The sequence below is a fragment of the Podarcis muralis genome, chromosome 7 (genome assembly GCF_964188315.1).
Source record: "Podarcis muralis chromosome 7, rPodMur119.hap1.1, whole genome shotgun sequence".
NCBI lineage: Eukaryota > Metazoa > Chordata > Lepidosauria > Squamata > Lacertidae > Podarcis > Podarcis muralis.
The window spans coordinates 18,419,808-18,443,537 of NC_135661.1; the positions used below are offsets into that span (position 1 = coordinate 18,419,808).

Below are 23,730 nucleotides of genomic sequence, written 5' to 3' on the forward strand. Positions count from 1 at the left end.
ACCTGCTTTGCCTGTAGAAGGCCCCAGGTCTACCTAGCATATCCAGTTTTGAAAACCTCAGGTAGCAGGTGGTGGGAAAGATCCCTGCCTGAGATACCAGATTGCTGCTGCTGCCAGTCAGAGCAGCCAATACTAGATTAAGAGTTTGACTTGATATAAGGAAGTTTCCTACAGTCCTCCCTGTTCTGGTGTTCAGCTGAGTGTCTACAGCCTCCTATGGCTGCATACAAAGATCTGTGGATTAGAGGCACTGATCCCAACACTTGTATCAGAAGAGAAATAAAAACAGGAGACATCCGCTTCACACACAATGTCAAGTTCAAAACAGAAGCTCTTTCTGAACAGCAGTATCAGTATAGTCACGCTGAGATGATGTGGCAATATAGGATCCAGTATGGATCAGTGCAGATCTTTCAGGCACTCATCATTATCCATTTTAATTTTTAATTTATTTCTTTATTTTCTGCTTTGTGTAAGGAGCTCAGGGTAGGATGCTTGGCTTTTCCATTCCTCCCTCCCATGCAGTGTACCATGTGCAAATCAAATTTATTTAAGAAAATATGTAAGACCCCCTCCTCCACACCCTCCCTCTGTGCTTGTGTCACTAAGGGTAGCATACAAATAAAATAAAATAAATAAATAAATTACAGAATACATTAGAAACTCATGAGTTTCACTGCCTGAAATTCGGTGGGGAGTTCTGTAGCAACCTCAGAGATAGCCTTCTCCTGTGTCCCAACCAGCCATGCCTCTACCATGGTTTGGATGGCTGCCAGTCACAATGGCTACCTCCATTGTCAATATGCCTCTGATTACCAGTTGCTGTGAATCACAAGTGGGGAGGGTGCTGTTGCGCTCAGGTCCCACTTTCAGGATTCCCACTGGGGTACCTGGTTGGTCAATGGAAGAACAGGATGATGGGCCTTTGGTGGGCCTTTGGCCTGATCCATCAGGGCTATTCTAATGTTATTTCTGGGAAGACAGAACAGCTGTTGTAAATAAGGATGCCAAGTGCTTCCATGGTTGAGCACCCACCAACGCTCTCTTTGCCACAAACTGTCTCAGCTAAAGTTTCCAGAGACTCATCCATATTTGCCCCACGGTGAGCACAGTGCAATAATTAGGTGTGTATGTTACTAAGGCACATGTAGCCATTGCAAGACCTGGCTTCATTTGGAATGGATGTGGTTTGCCTACCAGGCTAGACTGGGAGAAGTAGCCTTGCCACAGCCACTCCTGCAGCTGCTGGAGGAGCAAAACCTGGTCTATCTATGGCCCCCTCCAGATGTCCTTTATATTGTGCATTTGTGATGATCCGTGTTCATGATGACATCAGTCCAGTTGTATATGATCCAACTTTCAGCACTGTTTGTACCTCCAAAAGTTTGTGGGTTGATATACCGCTCTCTTTCCAATCAGTGCATGCCCATTAATTGACTCCCGAAATCCTGTAACTTCTTATACTACAAATGTCTCGGTTTATTTTTTGTCCCGCTTTTGTTGTGCTGTAGTGCAAGAGTTGCCTTTCTGGGTAGCTGTAATGCAGTAACATTGGGGCAGCCTCACAGAACAGCTAACGAAGCAGAATGATGTGTGGGTGGTCCATTATAAATTCATCACTAATCCACTTTTATTGCATTTGCAGAATACACCATGCAACCCCCCCCCCAAAAAAAAAAAACACCACCAGTCTGGAGGGTCCCTGTTACATTTGTATCTTATCCTTCCTCTAAGATGCTTAGGGCAGTGTGCATAGGATGTGTCTCATGTTATTCTCACAACAACCCTGCGAAGTAGGTTAAACTGAGATAGGGTGATCAGCCTAGAGAGCTTAGTGACTGACCAGGGATTTTAACCCAGGTTTCTCAACGGTCCTAGCCAGACCTTCAAGCATCCTGCATCTCACTCTGCCCATGTGATGGATAATTTCATCTGAATTGCACCTCCACTTTTGCCTCCATATACATTAAAGTGAATTGGTGTGAAATACCCAAATAATTTCAAGGGGGGCCCCAAATGGCTTTGCTAACTTTCTCTGGGCAAGGTGGGGAGGGGGGTCTGCAAATCCGTGGTCTATCTATTTACCACCCCACGAGGGCCCCTTTTTCTTTCTACCTAAAATCCACCTACTCAGAGCTGTGTCTCAAGGTTTATTATAGTCCCAGTGAGTCAAACCTGCCTACTCATCTTATACATATATACATTCACAGCCTATATTGTTGTTTTGGTTTCCTAGAGGACATGAAGTAACAGATGAGCTAACACTTTTCTTTATAAATATGCCAGTATTATTTTACAGGCCAGTTATTCCTGGAATTATTCATGGGAGCCTGAATGCTGAGATCTTGGGAGTTGAATCAAAGTTTAATCACTTTGGTTTATTGTGAACTGTAATATTAAATCCACCCCATATAACTTGATACATTGTAAATACACGATTTGCATCTTAATACACTCAACTTGCTAACAAAGTGGAGAGAAACTGAGTGGTAGTTAAAATTGCATCTATCTTTGGACTCTGGAGAGTTTATTTTGATAGCCCCAACATGTGTGATATGCTCTGCTGGCCCCTCTTGCCAGCTTTGTTTTCGTCATACTGAATTCAGTTGGCTTTTGCTTCCCCCCGCTACCAAAATAAATGTTTATAAGAGCCCTTATTTAACACCTGACCCCCACTATTAAATTACCAGAAGATTTGGGTTATTAAATAAACGTGCCCTCTCTTGGTTTGATTCTCCCCTCCAGCGTGTTTTGTTAGGAACGTTTCAGATCATGGATTAAAATGTATTTTCTTTGTGGGGAGAAGTACTGAAGCAGAGAGATTTGGGGAGTCTAGGACAGTGGGGGGATACTCTGCTCTGATACATGTAAATGTCACTTTGTGGGGGAACCATGGGGTTGCTTTCTAGATTCGGAGGTGGTTTAAAAGGGACTTTGCATCTTGGGTTTAACAGATCCAAGTGCAGCTCCCTGAGCTCCCCAAAATCACTCTTTGAGTGGACTCTTAGAAGCTGTTTTTTATGGGCTCTTCTACAGAATGAAATGTGCCTCCTGTCCAGGTAGGAGAAGGGCAGGAGTCAGGAGTGGCTGCAGGGGTTTTTTCCGTGGGGTTGGTTTTAGGTAAAGGTAAAGGGACCCCTGACCATTAGGTCCAGTCATGGCCGACTGTGGGGTTGCGGTGCTCATCTCGCTTTATTGGCCGAGGGAGCCGGCGTACAGCATGTGGCCAGCATGACTAAGCCGCTTCTGGTGAACCAGAGCAGCGCACGGAAACGCCGTTTTCCTTCCCGCCGGAGCGGTACCTATTTATCTGTTACAATACTACAAATAAGCATACATATGTACATAACTGAAATGTGGGAGCAAGGAAGTTTCTCACAAAACAAATGAGGAGAACAGTGCCAGCACACTTTGCCTCTTATATCTATAAATTATAGAAACTTTTTAAAATGGAAGCTGGGAATCTGGGGTTATGGTTCATGCAGTGGCGGAGGGGAAACTGAGCTCCTCCTTGTCTTCCGCCCCACGGGTGCCCATGGTAAGAGCAATGAAGGGCTGTTTCTTCAGGGCTTTTAAACAGTGATTATCAACTTTGGATCCCACATATGCTGTTGGACTACAACTCCCATCATCCCTGGCCATTGGCTAAATTAGCTGGGGAGGACCTTAAACTTGGTGCCCTTGGGTAAGATGCTCTCAGTGGACATATGAAGCCTGTTCATATCCAGCTTGATATTATATACACTCATTTATTAATTAAAATGTTTATATATTGCTATATCATAATATATATTAAAAGTTAAAAAAAAACATACAATATAAGCATAAAAAGTTAAACACAAAGATTGGTAAAACATTGTGAGGGATGTACTCTTAATTTCCTGCATAGGCTTAGTGGAATAGAGAAGTTTTCAGCAGGCATTTAAAAGTTGGCCCAGAAGGCGCCTGTTGAATCTTCATTCTCTTCTCTTGCACTCTGCCACCACTCCTTCCCTATACTGCCTTGGGTTTGCCTTGACTTGTAGCTAATATCACCTCCTGTAGAACCCCAGGAAAAGGAAGATAGAGAAGGCTGGAAGCAGCTGGCCCTTATCAGACTGCTTGGCCTATTATCATTACAAAAGATACATCTCCAAGGCCCCTTTAGGGAGCAACAAGGGCATGGGTGCTGTTCTCTGAGATTTTGGAGAGTTTGGTTCACTCTTGATAGAGGTTCATTTGTAACCAGGGCGTGTATGTGTGTTCCAACGCAGCCTTCACTTCAGGGTCCATGTGGGATAGGCTGGATATGGGAAGGATGGAACTGATGGTCAGACCACTATATCGTAAAATTGGGGCTTACGCCACCAGCCCCCCCCCCTCCCTGCTCCATAGGGATGCTGTGGATGCTTGAATGCAAATGAAACCTACCATTCATCTATTTGGATTTCAATTTCTTCCTCTATTAGCTTGTAAGCTCTGGCAGTAGTAGATTATTTCTTTCAACCAACTTGATTTGCACTTCAGTTCTTTTTCCAGCAAAGGCTTCATGGCTCGCTTTTGAGCAAAATGTTGGCACCATCTCAAAACACCTCAGGAATAACTTCTGCTGATGGGTAAATTATGAGGTCCTTGAGGCTTTCGTTCTCCCTGTTCTTTTAGTATGGTGGTAATAACACAGTAATGGAAAGGCATCCAGCCCCATGCACTATTGATGAACTGTCAGCAAAATGGAATTCTGAAAGGTTCTGAGAAACGGCACGGAGCTTTTGCTTTCAGAAATGGATGTGCTCGCCTGTTAGACGTTTCTAGTTTGGTAATGAAATCCAAGGCTGAATTAAAAGCCGCTCTGCTGCCGGAGGGGCCTCCTTGGTAACATTTACCAGTTACCTTGACTAAACTGGTTTTGTCCTGTGTGGTGGATGATGGGTTGTGTCCATCAGGACGGGCAGTGCAGAAGGCAGAGAAGCCAACAGTAGATGGAGCCAGAGCTAATGACAGGCAACATAGATAGGCAGAGCCAACCAATTCTAGTTTTGCCCCATCTTCCTCCCTGCTGAGTTCCACAAGGGCAATACTGAGATTATGGAAGCTGACAGGCAGAGCCACAACCTAGACTGGATGTAATTAGGAAGGCAGGTGGGTGGTGGGCTGGCTGAGGGCAGACTGAAGTTAGTGCAGCAGTGTCCTGTTTGCCCTAATAGATCAGCCTTCCCTGATAGCAATGTAGAAAACTGCCTGATACTGAGTTAGAGCTCAAGTCCATATAGCCCAATATTGTCTGCTCTGACTGGCAGCTGCTCTCCAAGGTCTCAGGCAGAGGTCTCACTTCATTAAATCCAGCCATCTTTGAAAAAAGTTTGGGCACCCCTGCCTTATGTATACAAAGCATGTGCTCTCTTCATATTGGACACTCGGCATGCAGAATCTCTGCTTCTGTCTTAATATAAAATCCTAACTGTGCCAGATTTTCTGCACATTCACCTGTGGATATACAATCCTTTCATCTGTAAAACGTTTTGGAATGTTGTTTGGTCACCTCTTAAGAAATCATAACCAAATTTTGTGTGGTGGTTCTAAGGAGCAGGATTTTGTCTACCTCTGGATACAATTGGACACCATTTTGAATCAAGGTGGCATATAAAACCTTTTAAAACTGCCCTGATTTTAACCACAGATTTCAAAATTGCAGTGGTTTTTTGTTTTTTCTTAGAATTCCCGAGCACTGCTGGGTATGAGGCTGTTAATTCTAAGTAAACTTTAACCCAGCCATTCCTTGTTTTTTTTACTTTCATGATCCTGCAACATATTAGTTGGGTTTTTCTACTGTCATCTGAATATTTTGTTCCCTTCAGCTTTTAAATGGTAATAAATTTTTGTTTAAAGTGACTCCACCCCATTAACAAATGCAATCCAAGCAACGGCGGTGATCTGTTTGTTTTAGTCTTACATAGTACTAGTGGAATGATACACGCATACTGAGGGAGAATATTCCCCTTGCTGTCTTTGTGTTTTATAAAACAAAGTGCAACAGTACAGCCCGTTTCCAGGCACTGACAATAGCAACATGATTTTGCTGGCTGTCCAGTTCCTCTTAATCCATCTGTTTTAAAGTTTGGTTTATATCATTGTGTTTTCTGCTGCATCAGCTAAAATACTTCTCATACTTCTGGACCGAAGATGGCTATTTTGTTACATGTCTTAAATTGTGTGGAATTTACGAGACTGAGAAATGAACGGTCAGTGGAAACCAGGGCTCCTAAACATGTCCCCCCCCCCCAAGTTCATGCCAACTTTGGGGTACATTTGGTAGGTGGTTTCAAAGGCAGCAGTTCTTAGAAATACTAAGTCAACAAGGCTATAAGAAATGCCAGAGAGGATCAGACCTGTGAGTCTTAGTTCTTGTTCTGCTTTCTTTGCAGCCTACAAAGAAGTGCTGTAAGTCAGCTTTCAAAAAAGGGGGCAGGGAATGGCTGCATTCAAATTCAGGCTTAATAAACCAAAATACACAGGAGTACTGTAGCCCTTTCCCTCCTGTATCAGTCCTCCCTACATGTGCAAACAAGAAGACAAACCAGGAAACCACCATAAACCATAGCTTTCCATTACATCTGAACCAGAAAACTAAGCTAGTGGCTCCTACAAAAGTTATAATATGAAACCATGGTTTAAAGTTGGCTTACAGATCCTGGCTTGTTTGAGAGTCATGAACTATAGTAATGGAAAACCACAGTTAAGGCTGGGTGAATCTGTAAATTTCATTTTTTCCAATTTTAAATTCAGTTCTCCACATTTCCACATCAGTTTGGATTTATTTGCTTTCTTAATGTGAAAATTCATCCGCATTTTAGTGGGAATTTCACCTAATAAATACATTTCTGCATAGCAGTTCCCCTGAACATAATGCCTTTTTTGGCGTGTTATTTTCACATATTTTCTGCATATTTGTACACGTTACTTGGCTGGGGAACTGCATTGCCAAATTCGGGAAAAGTACATATTTCCAAGGATGGCTGTATTACAGTTCGCATATTGTTTCAGAAAGATGTGAATTAGGTAAGTCCACCTTTAAATGGGAGCCAAATCAAATGTCTCCCTCATCTCTATGTAGTTAACTATGACTTCCTGGTTCCCTGCACCTCCCTCCACCCCATGGCAGGGGTGAAAGAGGTGCCATGCCACGGCACCCAGTTTGTGTACATGGTGCCCCATCCATTTCTTTACTCCTTTATAGCATGAGGTAGGTTTGGTTGCAAGGCAGTGCATGGCGTACAGTTCCCACTGTAAGTTTTGTGTCTCGGGAAGGATTTTGAACCTGGGCCTTCCTGGTGCTAGTTTGACGCATTGACTTAGGGATCGCCAACCTTTTTTGGGCCAATGAGCATTTTTGCAGAAGGGGGGGAATGTCATGGGCATCACACACCCACAAACACACCCACGCACCAACTGCTCTATCACACATGACAACAGTAGGATGTTTCTTCCAAGCCCAAGGGAGGGCCTCTGTGGGTGCCTGCCAACATAGTGGGCACTATGTTGGTGATCTCTCCTCTCCTGCTCTAACCACTGCACTACATCTTGGCCTGCATAGTTTCAGTTAATAGGATCTGCGGCATTGAATGTTGCTGTCCAGCAACTCTTGATTTGGTGAATCTGAGTGAATTCAGGAGTTCTAGTACACAGAGAGTTGCACAGAGGATAAAGCTAACAGGAAACTAATAAATGCAGCGAATAAATGTTCAAAAAAATATACGAATGGCTCTTCCAGGTGTTCATGTCATTTCGGAGGTGACAATAGCTTGCCCCCTGTGCCACTCACTGAATGTGTCAAGTTCCCTTCCTCTTCCTCTCCCCACCCCCCAATCCTACTTGACCTCCAGGTTTGAAGTAAAGAGGGAAATCCTATAATGCTGAAACTCTCACAGAATTTTGGTTCCAAGTGTATTTTATTAAGCAGGGGAAGTAGCTGGGGCTTCTCACATTTTGTTTTTTCTCTTTAAGGTTCTAGCTTTGAATCTCCTACTTTTATAGCAAATGGGTTCTCATAGATGGTACAAAAAGAAAGTTCAAGTGCTATAAATCATAGGTATTTAAATATTAACCTGCAGCTCTGGGGTCATCTTTCTGGGCCCAACCATGTTCATTTTTGAAGTCAGTTTTAATTCCTCTGTGTTTGTGCCCCCCCCCCCCAGCACACACAGACACAGACTTCTTTTCTGCCAATACCCTCTGGCCAACATCAAAGCCCAGTGCACTCTCATTTCCCAGAGTTTTACTGGAAGTCCCCAGCGTTAAAATTATAAAATTGCCAATGTACGCTGCCTGAGGATAATCAGAGATTTCTCTGAAGGCTAAGCCTTCAGTTTTGACTACAGGCAAATGTAGAATGTTTGTGGCACCTCACCCTTTCCTTTTTGTCTTTGGGAATCATGAAAAGCAAATTCCATACAAATCGGCTTATTTCCTGTCATTGCTCATCTTCTCCTGTGAAGACGCGCCAAACGTAGCTCATGACACTTCACCAGCAATCCTCCTTCCATCTCTCTCCTAGCAATGGGAAATGTTTCTGATTTGGAGCACCTCCAGATGACCCATTTATTGAGCATCCATTGTGATTTGCTTGTGCAAAGCTTACACCAGAGTTAGACTATATCTGGTATTCACTGAGTACTCCTTCTGATTTTTGTGCAGAGCAGATGTATGACAATGAGCATTCAGCCTATATTCAGTTTGATTTGTTTGTGAGGTATTTATATGTCTTCCTGTTAATCATCTCGTTTATCCCACACTTTTCAATGCATGTCCCCATCACTTCCAACTGCAAAAAGTCAATTTCTTTTTGAAAGTGGATTTGTTGCACCAGGGCGCCAGAGCTCTTTAACCCACTTTAATTGTGCCAGCCTAAATTTACAGTGTGCACTTGAATTCCTCACTCAGAATAGTGGCAGTCCGAATGCACCATTGAGCTTTACAAAAAACCATTACTTATTCTTTACTACCCACACAAGTTGTTCACAGTTATTGGGTTAGATTGAAAGATCCTGCTAGCAAAGTTTGTTTTCCACCCACAAAAGGGCTGCTTCAGGCTCCATTGCAGAAATGTTGTGTGAGCCAGGTGGGGCAGGAAACTGGCAGATGGTGTTCAGGGCCATAGCTCATTGGTAGAGCATCTGATTTTGCATGCAGAAGGTCCTAGGTTTAATCCCCAGCACCTCCAGATAAGGCTGAGAATTGTCCCCTGTCTGAAACCCTGTACAGCTGCTGCCTGTCCATGTAGACCAGGGGTAGGCAACCTAAGGCCCATAGGCCACAAGCGGCCCATTTAACTGGCCCATGAGCCACCTCTGAAACGAGCCACCTGCTCGGCGAGTCCCTGTGCGCTGCGCTAAACCGGCACAGCACAGCGCACGGACTCGCTTCCGCGGCACCAGAAATCGCGTATGCGCATGCGCAGATGCCGTAAATCATGTCTGTGCAGACACAGACATCGGAATTCATGGGTGCACGCGCTCACGTGCATGTGCAATCCAGCCCACTCAGGGATCTCCTCTGGAGTGAACCGGCCCAGGCGAGGTAAACCTTGCTGACCCCTGATAGACTGAGCTAGATGGACCAATGATCTGACTCCATCTCAGACAGTTTCCTAAGTAATCCTAAATCCAGAAGAGCTCCTCTATTTGTGCACCTCCTTGTGTAAGGCTATGAAGAAGCTCCCACAAGAGCTTTTTAAAATTTCTCACCCACAGAAGTTTATATGTGACAGCCTGGGGGTTTCCTTTCCTTATTAACTGTTACTCTCCAGGGTTTCTTGAGATGCCAGGGATTGAATTTGGGACCTTCAACATGCAAAGCATGGACTGTACAACTGAGCTGTGGTTCCTCCTCAGATAGAACAAGAGGCGGGTCTGAATGTTAGCTTCCCCAAAGGCATCTGGCTAACCACTCTTGGAAATCAACACTGAGCTCCATGGATCCTTTGATCCCATAGGGATTTTCTTAATCTTGTGTCCTTTTGGCAATATAACCAAAGATTGAACTGACCCTTGGGGACGGCCAGTTGAATAAACGCCCTCCTGAACATTCTCGCTCCATCTCCTTGCAAAATGTCTAAAGATGGGGAAGGGTTGCAATATTGAGAAAATCTTTTGTGCTCAGGCTTTGCTTTTTTCTTTCATGGGTTCTAAAACTAGGAGGGGTCCTGTATGAATCACATGAGTGCTCTGTCCTCCTACAACAGATTAATCTTCTATCAGAAAGTAAAGTTGTGCCATATGCTTTTCTCTGTACGTTTCATTTGGCACGTGGAACCGTCCACTTACCCATCATCAGTCCAGCTGCTGCATGTTGCTTTACTCCTTGTGCTTTAGGAGGTTTCCCATCCCTCGTTCTCTCTCTTTTCATTTTTTTTTTTTAACAAAATTAAATATTTGTGTAATCCATCCTGGGAATAGGATGGGCTATAAATCTCTAAGAAACTCCATGCCTAGTACAAATTATCTTCAGGAATGTCTAGAAATACATTTAGCCTACTGGAAAGGATTGTAGGCTTGGAGAACACAGGGTGATTACACAGTGCTTGCACTGAAGGAAACAAAACAAAGCAAAATGTGAGCGCTTTGAGACTGTGGCTGTTTTGTGGAAGGAATTCAAACACACCACAGAACTTTAGGTTTTGTGCAATTAAAGTTGATTAAAGTCTTTTGTCACCCTAGCACAACAAATTTCCTTTTTGTAATTTACAAAAAATGCTAGTGGTTGGAGGGTCCAGAAGCAGAGGTGGGCAGAGCGATTAATGCACACTTTGCCGTTGTAATGTAGGCCAGTTTCTGCAGAAACACACAGCCCTCTCTGCCCCCCATCCAGGCAAGCAGGAAGCACTATCAGAGTTCAAGGACACATTCCAGTCAGGCAAAAACACTCAAGGGAGGTACAAAGTAGGGCCTATGAGGGGCAAGGCCAGCGAGAGTGTCATGGGAAGACAGACGCCTGGATGGTTGCATTTTGCTCCCAGGCCTGAGGGTCCCTATCACTGAGTTAAACATAGCAGCCCATCAAATAAACCTCCTTAGTATGTTGCCAGTCTGGGACTGCAAAAACAGATGTTGTCAAACAGCCAGCAGGCTGAGTTACATAGCTAGTAGTCTGCAATCAGCTTGGCAGTTCAAAAGTTGTGCAGACCTGCCGTAGAGCTCTGACTACATGGCAGCTGTTTATGCTCCTGCTTGAGTACTCTGGGCCTGATTCAAGCATGTAGATTCATCACTCAGTCGCTCAGGCATGTAGATTCATAGCCGAACCATGATCTCAGATGCCTCAAACAGTCATTACTAGCACAAATCTCCCACATCATCTTCTGTCGCCACTTTCTATTGCAAGCTGTTTGAAAATTGTCATCTTCTTGTGAATCACCCACTATGGACACTGGGTTATATATCCAGTGTTAGCCCTACTCCAAATAGGCCCATTGAAATGAATGGACATAACTAACCTGGGTTGATTAATTTCAGTGGGTCTACTCTGAGTAGGACTTAGTTGGAGACAGTCCATTGGAAATATCTTGGAATAGGTAGAGGACCATGGAAGAGTAATAGAGCATGATACCGAAGAAAAAGAGAGAGAGAGAGAGAGAGAGAGAGAGAGAGAGAGAGAGAGATGCCCCAAGCGTCCAAAATATTTTATTACTGCCCAATGCATTTTGGAAAGAAAAAACTTCCTTAGGGAATTTTATTAACAACCTGCAAAAATATATTACTGCAGCTTCCTCCTTTTGCCAAATGGAACTGCCCCATAGACTTGGTCTATGAAACCTGTTGTCTTGTATTTGTTGGTAGATAACACATTTACACTTATAGAAGCTTTTAAAACAAAATTGCCCACTCCCAGCCCCCCCTCTGCAAATCTGCAATGTGTGTGCACGTGCCAAATTGGGTTGTTGACCCGGGTGAAATGAAGCCAAATTTTGCCCCTGCCTTGTGACACTCCCTCCTATGAATCCCATCACATTTGGGGATATTAGGCTGATGCGTCCTTCATTTGTACCTTTGAAGGTTTAACACTTATAAAATTCTTTCTCAATCTCTATTCCCCGCCCCCCGCCCGCCCCCGCTTCTGTTTCCTCTCCTTAAGATTTTTCAAGGGTTAAGGAGTTCACCTTCCATCTGTGGTTTACTTGGTCATAATATTTGTTTAAATAAGTACAGGGCAATGCTGGGAAATCTTTGTAGCAGGCAGAGAGGAAGGGAGAAGTCCAGTGTGCAAGTTTCGATCTGGAAAGCCCAGAAATCTCCATGATCTGGCCCTGCTGCTGCACAGATCTGTCTGAAAGGATTAAGCGTGTCGAGGCCTGGAGTGCCTTTTACAATAACGTGGTTGCGCCTACATTTATTTCTCCTTTGTTTGACTATATGTCCAAACAAGCTTGTGAGAGTTCCCCTGTCTGCGACCTTTTTGTACACTTTGGTAATCTCCTTTTCTCCACTGAAACAAAGCTAAAAAGTGGTGATTAATCTGTTTGCAGATTTTCGCAATTGAAGGAACAACAACCCAGGAGTAATTATTTGCTTCACTCTGGTAACAGAGGAATGGGGAATGGCAGAAAGCATGCTGATGATGGTGATAAAAAAGTGTGGGATGTGTCTGAAGCAAACACCCCCCCCCCCATTACCTCTATTTAATGAAGCATTGTTTTTGGAGACAGACCATGCAAATCACTGCTTTACATGTTTGAATGGTGCTTTAAAAAATATTCATAGTGTAGAGAAAGTGGATGGGGTAAAATTAATCTCCCTGTGATACTAGAACTCATGTCAGTCCAGTGAAGCAAAACGTTGGAAGGACAAAAGAAAGTACGGTACTTTTTCACATAAAAAGGTAAAGGTACCCCTGCCCGTACGGGCCAGTCTTGACAGACTCTAGGGTTGTGCGCCCATCTCACTCAAGAGGCCGGGGACCAGCGCTGTCCGGAGACACTTCCGGGTCACGTGGCCAGCGTGACATCGCTGCTCTGGCGAGCCAGAGCCGCACACGGAAACGCCGTTTACCTTCCCGCTAGTAAGCGGTCCCTATTTATCTACTTGCACCCGGGGGTGCTTTCGAACTGCTAGGTTGGCAGGCGCTGGGACCGAACAACGGGAGCGCACCCCGCCGCGGGGATTCGAACCGCCGACCTTTCGATCGGCAAGCCCTAGGCACTGAGGCTTTTACCCACAGCGCCACCCGCGTCCCTTACTTTTTCACATAGCACAGAGTTAAACCATGGAATTTGCTCCCGCGGTATATATTGATGGCCAACAACCTGTGGGGCTTTAAAACAGGTGGGAGGAACGTTTAGTCCTCCAGTTGTTGCTGAATCACAACATCCATCACCCCTTGCCATTGGACATGCTTCCTGTGGCTGATGTGAGTTCAGCAACATCTGGAGGGCTACAGGCTCCCCACCCGTTCTTTAAAAGATGATTGGATGAAGTCAAGGAGGATTAGGCTATCAGTGCCAACTAGCCACAATGGCTATGTTTTACCTTCACTGCTTGAGGTTGCAATCTCTGAATACTAGTTGATGGGAATCACAAGTGAGGAGAGCAGTGTTGTGTTCAGGTCCTGTTTGCAAGTTTCCTGTTGTCATCTGTCTGGCTACTTAGAGAACAGGATGCTGAGTTAGCTGTGCCTTTCACCTGATTTATCCAGGTTATATTCTTATATCTTAAGACATCTACTTCCCCTCCCCACTTGAATACTTCTGCAACATATGGTCAATGGGAGGATGGGTTTAACTCTGGAAGCTTTCAGCTGCTTTTTCTGGAGCTGGTTTATACTTTGTCGCAAAGCGTGACTCCCCACTGCATAGTCATTAAACTTTTTATCCTCTGTTCACCAAGAGAGACTGGCACGCTATTTGCTCCATAGTGATATCTCCCAAAAGAGATGGTGCAGAAAAGGGGAACCAAATTGATCGGAAAAAGGAGCAAATCCCCTTCTGGGAAAGGCTACAACATTTGGGACTTCTTTTAGTTTGGGGAAAAGGCTCGTAAATTTAGGAATAAGTTTTTCTGCCTCCTAACAACGGAACCCAGATTGTAAGCGCAGCCAGAGAAGAAATTGGGGAAGTTGCAATGCTCACCTCTTCTTCTGGGTGAACATTGCAAGCACCCAGCATTCACACCTGGACCCTAAGAGCTTTGCAGGCATCCCTACCAATCAACCCCAGCTCCCTTAAGAGTGTATCAACATCTGGCCTATAATCTGCTGCAACTTTCAAGGGTGAATTGAGGAGCTGATAAACACCTAATATTTTGGTCCTGAGCTGTCATACCCACATGAGCATAAGAACTTAAGAAGAGACTGCTGGTTCAGGCCAAAGGCCTATCTAGTCCCGCATCCTGTTCTCACTGTGGCTTGTGGGAAGCCCACCAACAGGATTTCTGTATCCAATGTTAATGCTACCCAGAGTAGACACATTGAAGTTAATGGACTGTTGATTTCAATTGGGGTGTGTGTGTGTATCTGTATCTATATATCTATATATGCAGGTTTTGGTGTCCTCGGGTGTCTTCCCGTGTAAAAGTTGGGGTGTCTAGGCGACGTTTCGACGAGGTCTCACTCGTCATCTTCAGGCTGGTGCTTTCGGCTTCTTGTTACTGGAACAGAGCAGGATCTCAGTGTTTGAGTTCCTATAAATACTGTTGAGGGGTGTGGTGTATAGCCTCCAATGTTCTGGGCAGAGAGGAAGTTCCCAGGCTAGTGTACCTTTTCTTCTTTTGTTCCTTAATTGCTTGAGGGATATCTTGAGTGATTTCTTGAGTGATATCCTGAGTACCACTTAGGTGGGTCATTAGGTATGGATTAGTTGCTAAAGCCTTTGTGTCTTGACCTCTTGAACTTGAACCCAGCTACGAAAGCAAATATCTATATATCTATATATCTATATCCATCTATCTTTATTGCGGTCCATAGACCCACAAAACAGTTTCTAAACAAGATACAGTTAAGACAACCAAACAACAACAGGCGAAAGAGACCGAGGTAGTCATTTTGTTATGTCCAGAGCATGATGGTCTTTGTTTCTTGCGCCCTCTGAAAGAAACTTTGCCACGGTCAGTGTAATATCATTTGACCTATCCTCCATTTGAACAGAAGGTATTTAATATGGGAGGCTTCAGATTTTCCTGGCAAATTTGCTAGTAAGGGTTTAATTAGGTGATCCCTTGCTTGCTCATACTGCCCACAATGCAGTAGGATATGGTTCATAAACAAAGCCTATTCTGATAGGAGATGCCTCTCAGCCTACCATTTAGAACTTCTGATGGAAATACGTTTAATCTAGCTTTGGTAAATACGGTGGGCGGGTACGGACAAATTCCTAAGATATGAGGCTAACTGAAAGTCATGCCCGTATTGGATTCCAGCTGCAATCGGGCGACAGGTTACATTGGATCTGGATTGGTCTACTCTGAGTTGGACTTAGTTGGCTACAATTCAGAGTCTGAAAGGACCCCAATGGTCATTTAGATTAATCCACTTCTACAGCATCCCTAGTGGCCATCCAACCTTTGCCTAAAAACCTGTTATAAAGGAAAGTCTACCATCTTCCAAGGCAGTCTGTTCCATTGCTGACTAGCTCATACTGCCAGGGAGTTCTTTCTAATGTTTCATCTAAATCCTCCCTACCCCCTCTTATAATTTGAATCTTTGGTTCAGGTCCTACCTTCTGGATATGTTGAATAATATTGGGTGTATGATGTGTACAGCATTGGAAGAATCTCAGCTCAATAGTTCTGAGTAGACAGGACTTAACTGTTTTGTGGGTTTTTGTTTTTTTAAATAGCTTTCCCTGCTCCTTTTTCTCCCCCCCCCTTCCCTCCCAACCTCCTGCCTGGCAGAAACTCTCCAATTGGTTGCTCTGCATTTCCTTTCAAATGGGAAAGAAGAAGAAAAACATCTCTCTTGCATCTGGAACTGCGCCAGATACTCTAAACCCTATTTTGGTTAAATTACAGTACCCAGATTTTTAGTAACAAAACGCATTGATTTTATATTCAAAAAGATTTTTATATTTAGTCTGTTAACCTTTTGTAATTCCCACCCACTGCTTTTAAACTGCAGAATGTGGTGGGGTTTTTTTTAATGCTAATTGTTGTCAGTAGGGTATCAGCCACAGCCCCTTAGCAATTTAAACTCATTGAATTGTAATGCAGGTGCTGATAATTGGAGGATTGCTATTGTTTTCCTGGCAATGGGGAATATGTTTCAAACAATTCCTTGCAAATTGGATTTGAGACCATGAAAAAAAACCACATAGTTTAAAGATAACTTTAGCTTCCAATTTAGAAAGTGCAGGGGGGTAGGGACAGGGAGCAGCTGCACAAGCTAGTGTGGTCCTCTGAGGCTTTGTCTCTCTTGTTCAGGCTGAGCACACCAAATGGGGTAGCCAATATGGTACCCTCCAGATGACTCGTCAGGCTGGCTGGGGCTGATGAGAGTTGGAGTCCAATAACATCTGGAGGGCACTGTGTTGGCTGTCTCTTTGTTAAGCCCATTAATGTGTGTGGGAGACAAAAGAAGTCTTTTGAAAGAGGATTGTCCCCACTTTACAGGGGCTATGCTTAGGAAGCTTCGTTACATTGAGCAAAATCAGCTATCTCGGTCACGTCTACACATAATGGCAGTGGCTCTCCTGGATTGCAGGCAAGGGGGTCTCTTCCAGCCTTTACCAGGAGATGCCAAGGATTGAAGCTGGGACCTTTTGCATGCATATCAGATGGTCTAACTGCCAACTGTTGTGCTTCTGTTAAGACTTTGGGTTATCTCCAGTTATGTCCCACTTGAAGCAGAGCCATTAACATGTCAAAGCAATAAACAACTACCTGACATTCAGAAGACATCTTAAGGCAGCCCTGTTCAGGGAAGTTTTTAATGTGTGATATTTTAGTGTTTTTTGGTTTCTATGGAAGCCGCCCAGAGTGGCTGGGGAAACCCAGCCAGATGGGTGGGGTACAAATAAATTATTATTATTATTATTATTATTATTATTGCTAAGTTAGTCATGCCCATTCATTTCAGTGGGTCTACACTTAGTAGGACTAACATTGGATACCACCCACAGGGGCACAGAAAGCTGCCTTATATTGCACCAGATCTCTCTGATATTGTAGATCCATCTTGCTGAGTATTGTCTGCACCAGGCATGTCCAACCAGTCGATTGCGGGGTGTCCCTGGTCGATCACATGATCCTGATCAAACCCCCCCCAAAGTCTCGCAGTCTCTTGGGAGTTGGACATGCCTGGTCTACACTGACTGGCAGTGGCTGTCCAATATTTCAAGAAGGGAATATTCCTAGCCCTCCTAGACCTTCTGCACTGAAAAGCAGAAGCAGATGCTGTCCCACTGAGCCGTAAGAAAAGTCAAATCTCTGCGCTTAGCCTCCACACTGACATGCTTGCTTTCTGTGGGCAGGGAGCCTTTTTTTGTGGCTGAACAGTGAGTAATTTTTCCAATGAGCAGACCCGCAATCTGAAGTAGTGAAGTCCAGGCAAAGCTTCACTACTCAGTTCTACTGGTTGTATAAACTTGCACTGGCACCTGTAGCAGTTTCCCCCTTCTTTTACTGTTCTTGGTTTTCATATGTTAGATAAGATCCACACAGACCAAACATTATGAGGATGGAATGGTAACTTTGGCCCCCTTCATTTCCTTGCTTTCATCAAATAAAGTTACACCCTTGCTTTGACGTACCATTGAGGTTTCTTTTGTGTGTTAATTGACGTTGGCTTTGTAAGACTCGGTGGAATGTAATTTTATAGGGAGATGTTTGATTGAAATCTCAGCCTTCGTTGTTTTGTGCTTTTTCAGCCAATGCTCAAAAGCCAACTATTTGTTAAATCTTTTGCCTGTGTTTTACATTAAGGGAAAGCTGGGGTTTCCTATTGGAAACATGAAGTGTACTTTCTTTATGGAAAACCTAACAATTTGACTTCGTTTCATTTGTAATATAGCTGTAGCTCAGTGGCAAAACATCTGCCTGGCATGCAGAAAGCCCCAGGTTCATTCCCCAGCATCTCTTGGCAGGACTGGGATTGTCCCTTGCCTGAAATCCCGGAGAGCTGCTGCCAGTCAGTGTAGACAGTACTGAACTAGGTGGCTCAGTGGTCTGGCTCAATATAAGGCAGTTTTCTATGACAGAATATTGTACTGCACCCTGACATCCAAAAATGAGAGCTTCCTTCATGGTTTCCAGCTAGCCATAACCCCCTCCAGGCAGGATAACCAATTCTATCTACCACCACCTTCAGTTTATATTTGTATTTTTTCCAACCAACCTGAAACATTTTGTGCTTGTGAAGCATGTTCATGCTGCATGGAGCTGTGAGGGGAGGGGGCTGCCTGCTTCAATATTTTTTTTTAGGAAGATTTTTGTATGTCTGCAAACTTCAGGGTTTTCCTGACCATACTGATACTAGTAGTAGCAGCAGCAGCATTAACCAACTGCCTTTCATTTTAAGATGAGATATGTTTTTCTAGTTTCGCTAGAGAGAACGTTAGGTCCTCCAAGAAATTGCACGACAAATTTTGACACAGCACTAGAAATTTTGAGTGGGCTCATTTTGTTTCCCAGCTGGTAGGCACAGGGCAGCTCAAGTTTGGTTTTAGAGGGGGGAAGTAGGGCCTGCAACAAAAGGTTGCAGTTGGCGTGTTCTGGCTCTGGGTTCCAGGCAGCCATGCTGTATTCTAGGATACTCTTTTCCATTCCCTTTCTCCTCTAGTTTTCTGTCCCTCTCGCCTCACATTTCTCAGTGGTTCTGTTGTGGCTCCACCCCTGCCAGCTCTCAGCAGCTTAGCTCACTACAGTGGTACCTCGGTTGTCAAATGTAATCAGTTCCGGAATACCGTTCAACTTCCAAAACGTTCAACAACCAAAGTGCAAAGGGTAGTCAGCAAAGTCAATGGAGAAAGGGGGGGGGGACGCAATGGAAGCTGTTTGACTTCCGAGACCCATTTGAAAACGGAAGCAATTACTTCTGGGTTTTCGGAGTTCAGATTCTGAAATGTTGGGCTTCCAAGACGCTCAAAAACCGAGGTACCACTGTATTAGAAGGGGTGATTATGGTGATGATTTAATACCAAGGATATCATAACTGAAAAGACCTGGCATGAGCTTCACTGACATGCAAAACGCTTCAATGAACCATGAGTTGCACCCATGGTTCTTTTGTAACGTGGGCCCCTTGGATGGGTTATGCCTTGCAGGAAATACTATTCTCCTAAGGCAACCTTCCCCAACATGGTGCCACCAAAGGAGGTTGCTGACGGCTGCTCCATAGCTTTTGGTTGTGTGTTAAGTCCATGCTTCTCACTCCTTTCCCCACCTTCCTCATTAGTTAACTGACATTTATTGGTAATTGAATCAAGCATTAAAGGCTAATGCTCTGTGTCTGGTCACCTTTAAATAAGACACAACTGCTGCTCCCAAGGACCAGTCACCCTATCTCACCCCCTCGCACCCTTTTTAAGGAAGAAAGTATTACAACATTCAGACCAGCCCATCAACAGCCAATAATTCTTTATGCTCCATTATTAGAAAGTGTGCCTACCGTTTAACAATAATGACTCTAACGCCCTAAGTCATAGATGTTTATAGCTATTTCTCCTTTCACGCCATCCCCTTTTCCTCTCTTCCTCCTCCTAGTTTTATGCCCTACACAGGTGATTAGCATGTTGTAATTGAGTTGGACATAAAAAAAAGATAATTAATTGACATTTCACTCCCAGAGAGGTCAAACTGCCCCATCTTCTGCAGTCATTATGAGACTAGTCATTCTGCTCCTGCTTCCTCCACTCCATTCCACCCCCCCACAAGGTGATGGAATGACCTTTATCTTGCTGATCAAGACATAATTGTTGTAATAAAAATAGACACAGAGGGTGGATTTCAGGAGTGGCACTCCTGAGATGGGAGTCTCCAATTAAACTGGGTTTTATCATGAGCTGCGGGCAGCTGTCAGATGGGAGGCAGGAGCTGGGAAGAGAGAGTTACGTGAAGGATGCAGACCTGACACACTGCAACCAGGGAGGCATTGTTTCTCAGGCAGAGTCCCAGTCCAGCCTTTGATACCCTTCCTGTCTGAGAGGATCCAGTGTCTAGCCTGCACAGCTGAGCCTAGTTCAGAACCTGAGAGTACGTCACTGCCCAGGGAAAGGCTCCAATCTACAGCTCTGGCTGCAACCCTGGTGGCTCTTTGCACACAGATCCAAGAGTGGACAATCACTACAGGGCAGAATTAGGGAGGCAAGAAAGCAGTGGTTTCTGTTCTGACTTCATCACAATCAGTGCTGTTTCTGTTCTGCTGAAGTTCAGTTTCCACCAAATACTATGCTATTCATCTCCTTGTCTGCTATTTAACATTATTTACGTAACTTACAAATTCATTGTAATTAATGATGCAATTCTTTCCACACCGTTCATTTCAATGTCAGGGAAGCACAATTTAAAGGGGGGGGGGGAGGAGTGGTCATCAACTATATATTGTTTGCAGACTAAAAACAACAACAGTTCATCAGTATTCACTGGATTTCTTTCCATTCCAAACATGAGACCAAATGAGCAAACCCCACTAATTTCCGCTTCCATTTCTATGTTCATCAGAATTCTCAGACAATCCCGGGCAGGATGAAGTTGAGGGTTTTGGTAGCAACCCAGAGAGCAACTGAACATGTTGCTCAGACTAATAGGGAAGACAGCAGGATCTGAGAGTTTATATTGGACAGTAGCATGTGATTGGCCTTTGGGGGCATGTAGCAGATTCTGGGATATTAATGCAAAATGTCCCAGCTTTCGTTCCGAGTGGCAGAAGGGATCTGATTCAAAAGGCCACTGGGTTGAGCCTGCATAACACTTGCCACCTGTGCCAGCATACAGCCATCCTCTTAAGCCAGCTCATGTACTAGCGTTGGACCTTGGGGTCTCAAATTTCAGCGGTGCCCTGTGCAACACCAAAATCCAGCACCCTCACCTCCCATGTTCCAATCAAAATCATAGTTGCGCCACCCCCAAGGCTTGGCACCCAGTACGACCAAACTGGTTGCACTGCCCTAAATCCGCCTCTGCGTTTACACAAATCAGTTCCCTGGGTGACGTCTTGTTGATGCTGGCAGAACATTACTCTTTGTCCTGTCCATTCTCTCACTTCATTGGCCGAAAGAAAGGTTACTTTTCCTGCACTAAGCACCCAGCACAGTGAAATTTCACATTGTTAAGTGCTGCACAACTTTCCATGGTGTCTCCACCTGATCGTTTAAAAAGTTCGCCTTTCCACTTTTGCAAGGACGTTCTTTTAACACCTCTCTCTTCATTAGCTTTCGCTGTACTAGCAGTATTTATGTTCTGAGCAATGAATGGGAACCATATTGCTTACAGCATAATTTCCAATTTCTTAATGCACTAATAGTTTTCAATAAAGATTTCGCAGCTGCTAACTCCTGATTTGCCTTGTCTAATGGTGGTGCGATATGCTTTTAAAGAAAGTATCAAACTAATACTGTGAAGTTGGGGGTGGGGGTGGAAATCAGGGTTACCCAGGTGTGGCATGGTGTCAGGGTTCAGACCTGTCCAACCCCAAAGGGCCAAGAAATTAGAGCTGTTAAGGGCCACAACCTTCACAAATGCATTATTTAGGCAGTATTGATAATGATATAAAAAGCATGGGAAGCTGTGGTCCTTCCAGGTGTTGCTGAACTACAACTTCCAGCAGCTCCAGCAAGCACAGCCAATGTCCAAGGATTATGGGAGCTGCAGCTCAGCAACACCTGGAGAACCACAGTTTCCTCACACCTGTGATAATGTATCCTATGTCGCTGGAAGTTCCAGCTTCACTCTCTCTTGGAGCTGGGTGACTGGTAGTGGCACTGTGGTGAACCTAGGTCCCATATATGTTTGTTCACTAGAATGGGTTCATGGAGTCTGTACAATTGAAGCTATCATGCAGCAACTGAAGCTACCATTCCACATTACAAATACCCAACTGGCAACCACTACCACCCAAATATAACATGACTTCCATGTCAGCTTGAACCCAATTGTGAACATTTCTGGGTTGCTTGGAAGGACCATGCAAAAGCTCCATTGCTACAGATGGTCACACTCTTTATGCAGAGGCCTGAGTGCATCACCATGCCCATGAGGAACATATGAGTGTTGACACATACATAGGGCTTCAATCTCTACCTTGCAAGATAGTTGCTAAGAAAACTCTTGGTGGTGGGGAGAAGAGAATCAGGCATGGTGCCTTTTGCACTTTGGGGGAAGTGAGAGATGTCAGCATACTGAATTTTATAAATACTGTTGGAGATATTGCTAGAGTAAATCACAGCTGCTGAGAGCTTAGGTACAACATACTAATTTTCCATTCCACTGTTATATTCAAGGTGACTTTTATAAAGGGACCCAAAGCTTGCAGTAGAGAGCCACAAGCATTTCTTGTGTCTTGTTTCATTTACCTTCCCCTTCAACAGACTTAATATTTTTTATTTACATTTTGACCACTCATTAAACACAACAGGAAAATAGACAGGTGCTTCCCTTGACTATACATTGTTCTTTGTTTATATAGAAAATGAAAGTGGCTGTTTCCGAAGAGTTGAGCGCGGCTGTGCCATTTTCAGTAGCATCACCCTTGCACCTCTTCCAGGAGATCCTCAACCTGCTGTGCAGTCAGATGAGCCAAATGAAGTAAGGAAAGCCAGCTACACTTGTGGACACAACAATTCACATCCACATTTCATTCCCATTTCATTATCTGGCAGTAGTCCAGATTGGAAGCTCCTCCCTAACACCCAGAAGGAAGAATGTCTTACCCAGAAGTGGCTTGCTGAGCAGGGCAAAAAAACCTGCTACCCTAACTTCCTGGCAGGAAGGTCACCATTGCTTATCAGGAGGGGTAAAGCAGTTATTGAGCCAGATTGGTTTTGCTGGTGTGTTTGCACTGCAGTGACCTCCCCACCAGCTCCCCCACCTTCAGGTAAGCTACAGCGACTCACCTCCCAGGAAGCTAGAGTATTGGCTCCACGAAACCTGCCTCAAAGAGTGCACAACAGGTTCCAGTGATGGCACCTGCAGCCCCACCCCCTTCAAAACATTCTGGTGTGGTCCTTCATACAATGCAGAGTTCTCGCTGTTCCCACCAATACTCTAGGCGACTGTGTGAAATTAAATTACTACTAGACCCAGTGTCCTGGTGTTTGTCCAAATGCTTCTCAGACCACTGCCCCCCAAATAAGTCAAAAGAGGAGGGGACCCACAAAAGAGCTCTTAACCCGTGGCCCCTCAGAATTGAAGCCAACCTCACCAGATGCATGCATACATACATAGCAACTTTATTTGCATTAGCCATTAGCCATAGCAATAAAATAAAATACAGTGTACTGAGGATACAGCTAAATGCTTAGCTATACAAATGACATTCTAGAGCAGCGGTTCTCAACCTGTGGGTCCCCACATGTTGTTGGACTACAACTCCCATCATCCCTGAGCTCTGGCCTTGCTAGCTAGGGGTGATGGGAGTTGTAGTTCAACAACACCTGGGGACCCACAGGTTGAGAAAGGCTGTTCTAGAGGTTTACATCAGTACAAATGGGGTCCAGTATCTTATAGCATGTGCAATCCCTTATGCTTGCCTTAAGAAGACATGTTCTGTGGAGCCAGCATTGTGCGTGGGTAGACGGCGGAACTTGGGAACATGAGTTCGGAACCCTGGTTAGTCATA

At 44.4% G+C, this 23,730-nt stretch overlaps 1 protein-coding gene across 4 annotated transcripts in view; it reads left to right on the top strand.

Annotated features, from left to right (window-relative positions):
* The window catches only part of MORN1 (MORN repeat containing 1), a 135,840-nt gene that overhangs the window by 38,950 nt on the left and 73,160 nt on the right, over positions 1-23,730 (top strand). For all 4 annotated transcript variants that reach the window (XM_028740934.2, XM_077931327.1, XM_077931326.1 and 1 more), the window contains exon 11: positions 22,579-22,697. In XM_028740934.2, the coding sequence (XP_028596767.2) occupies positions 22,579-22,697 (119 nt within the window). The remainder of the gene's footprint in view (positions 1-22,578; positions 22,698-23,730) is intronic.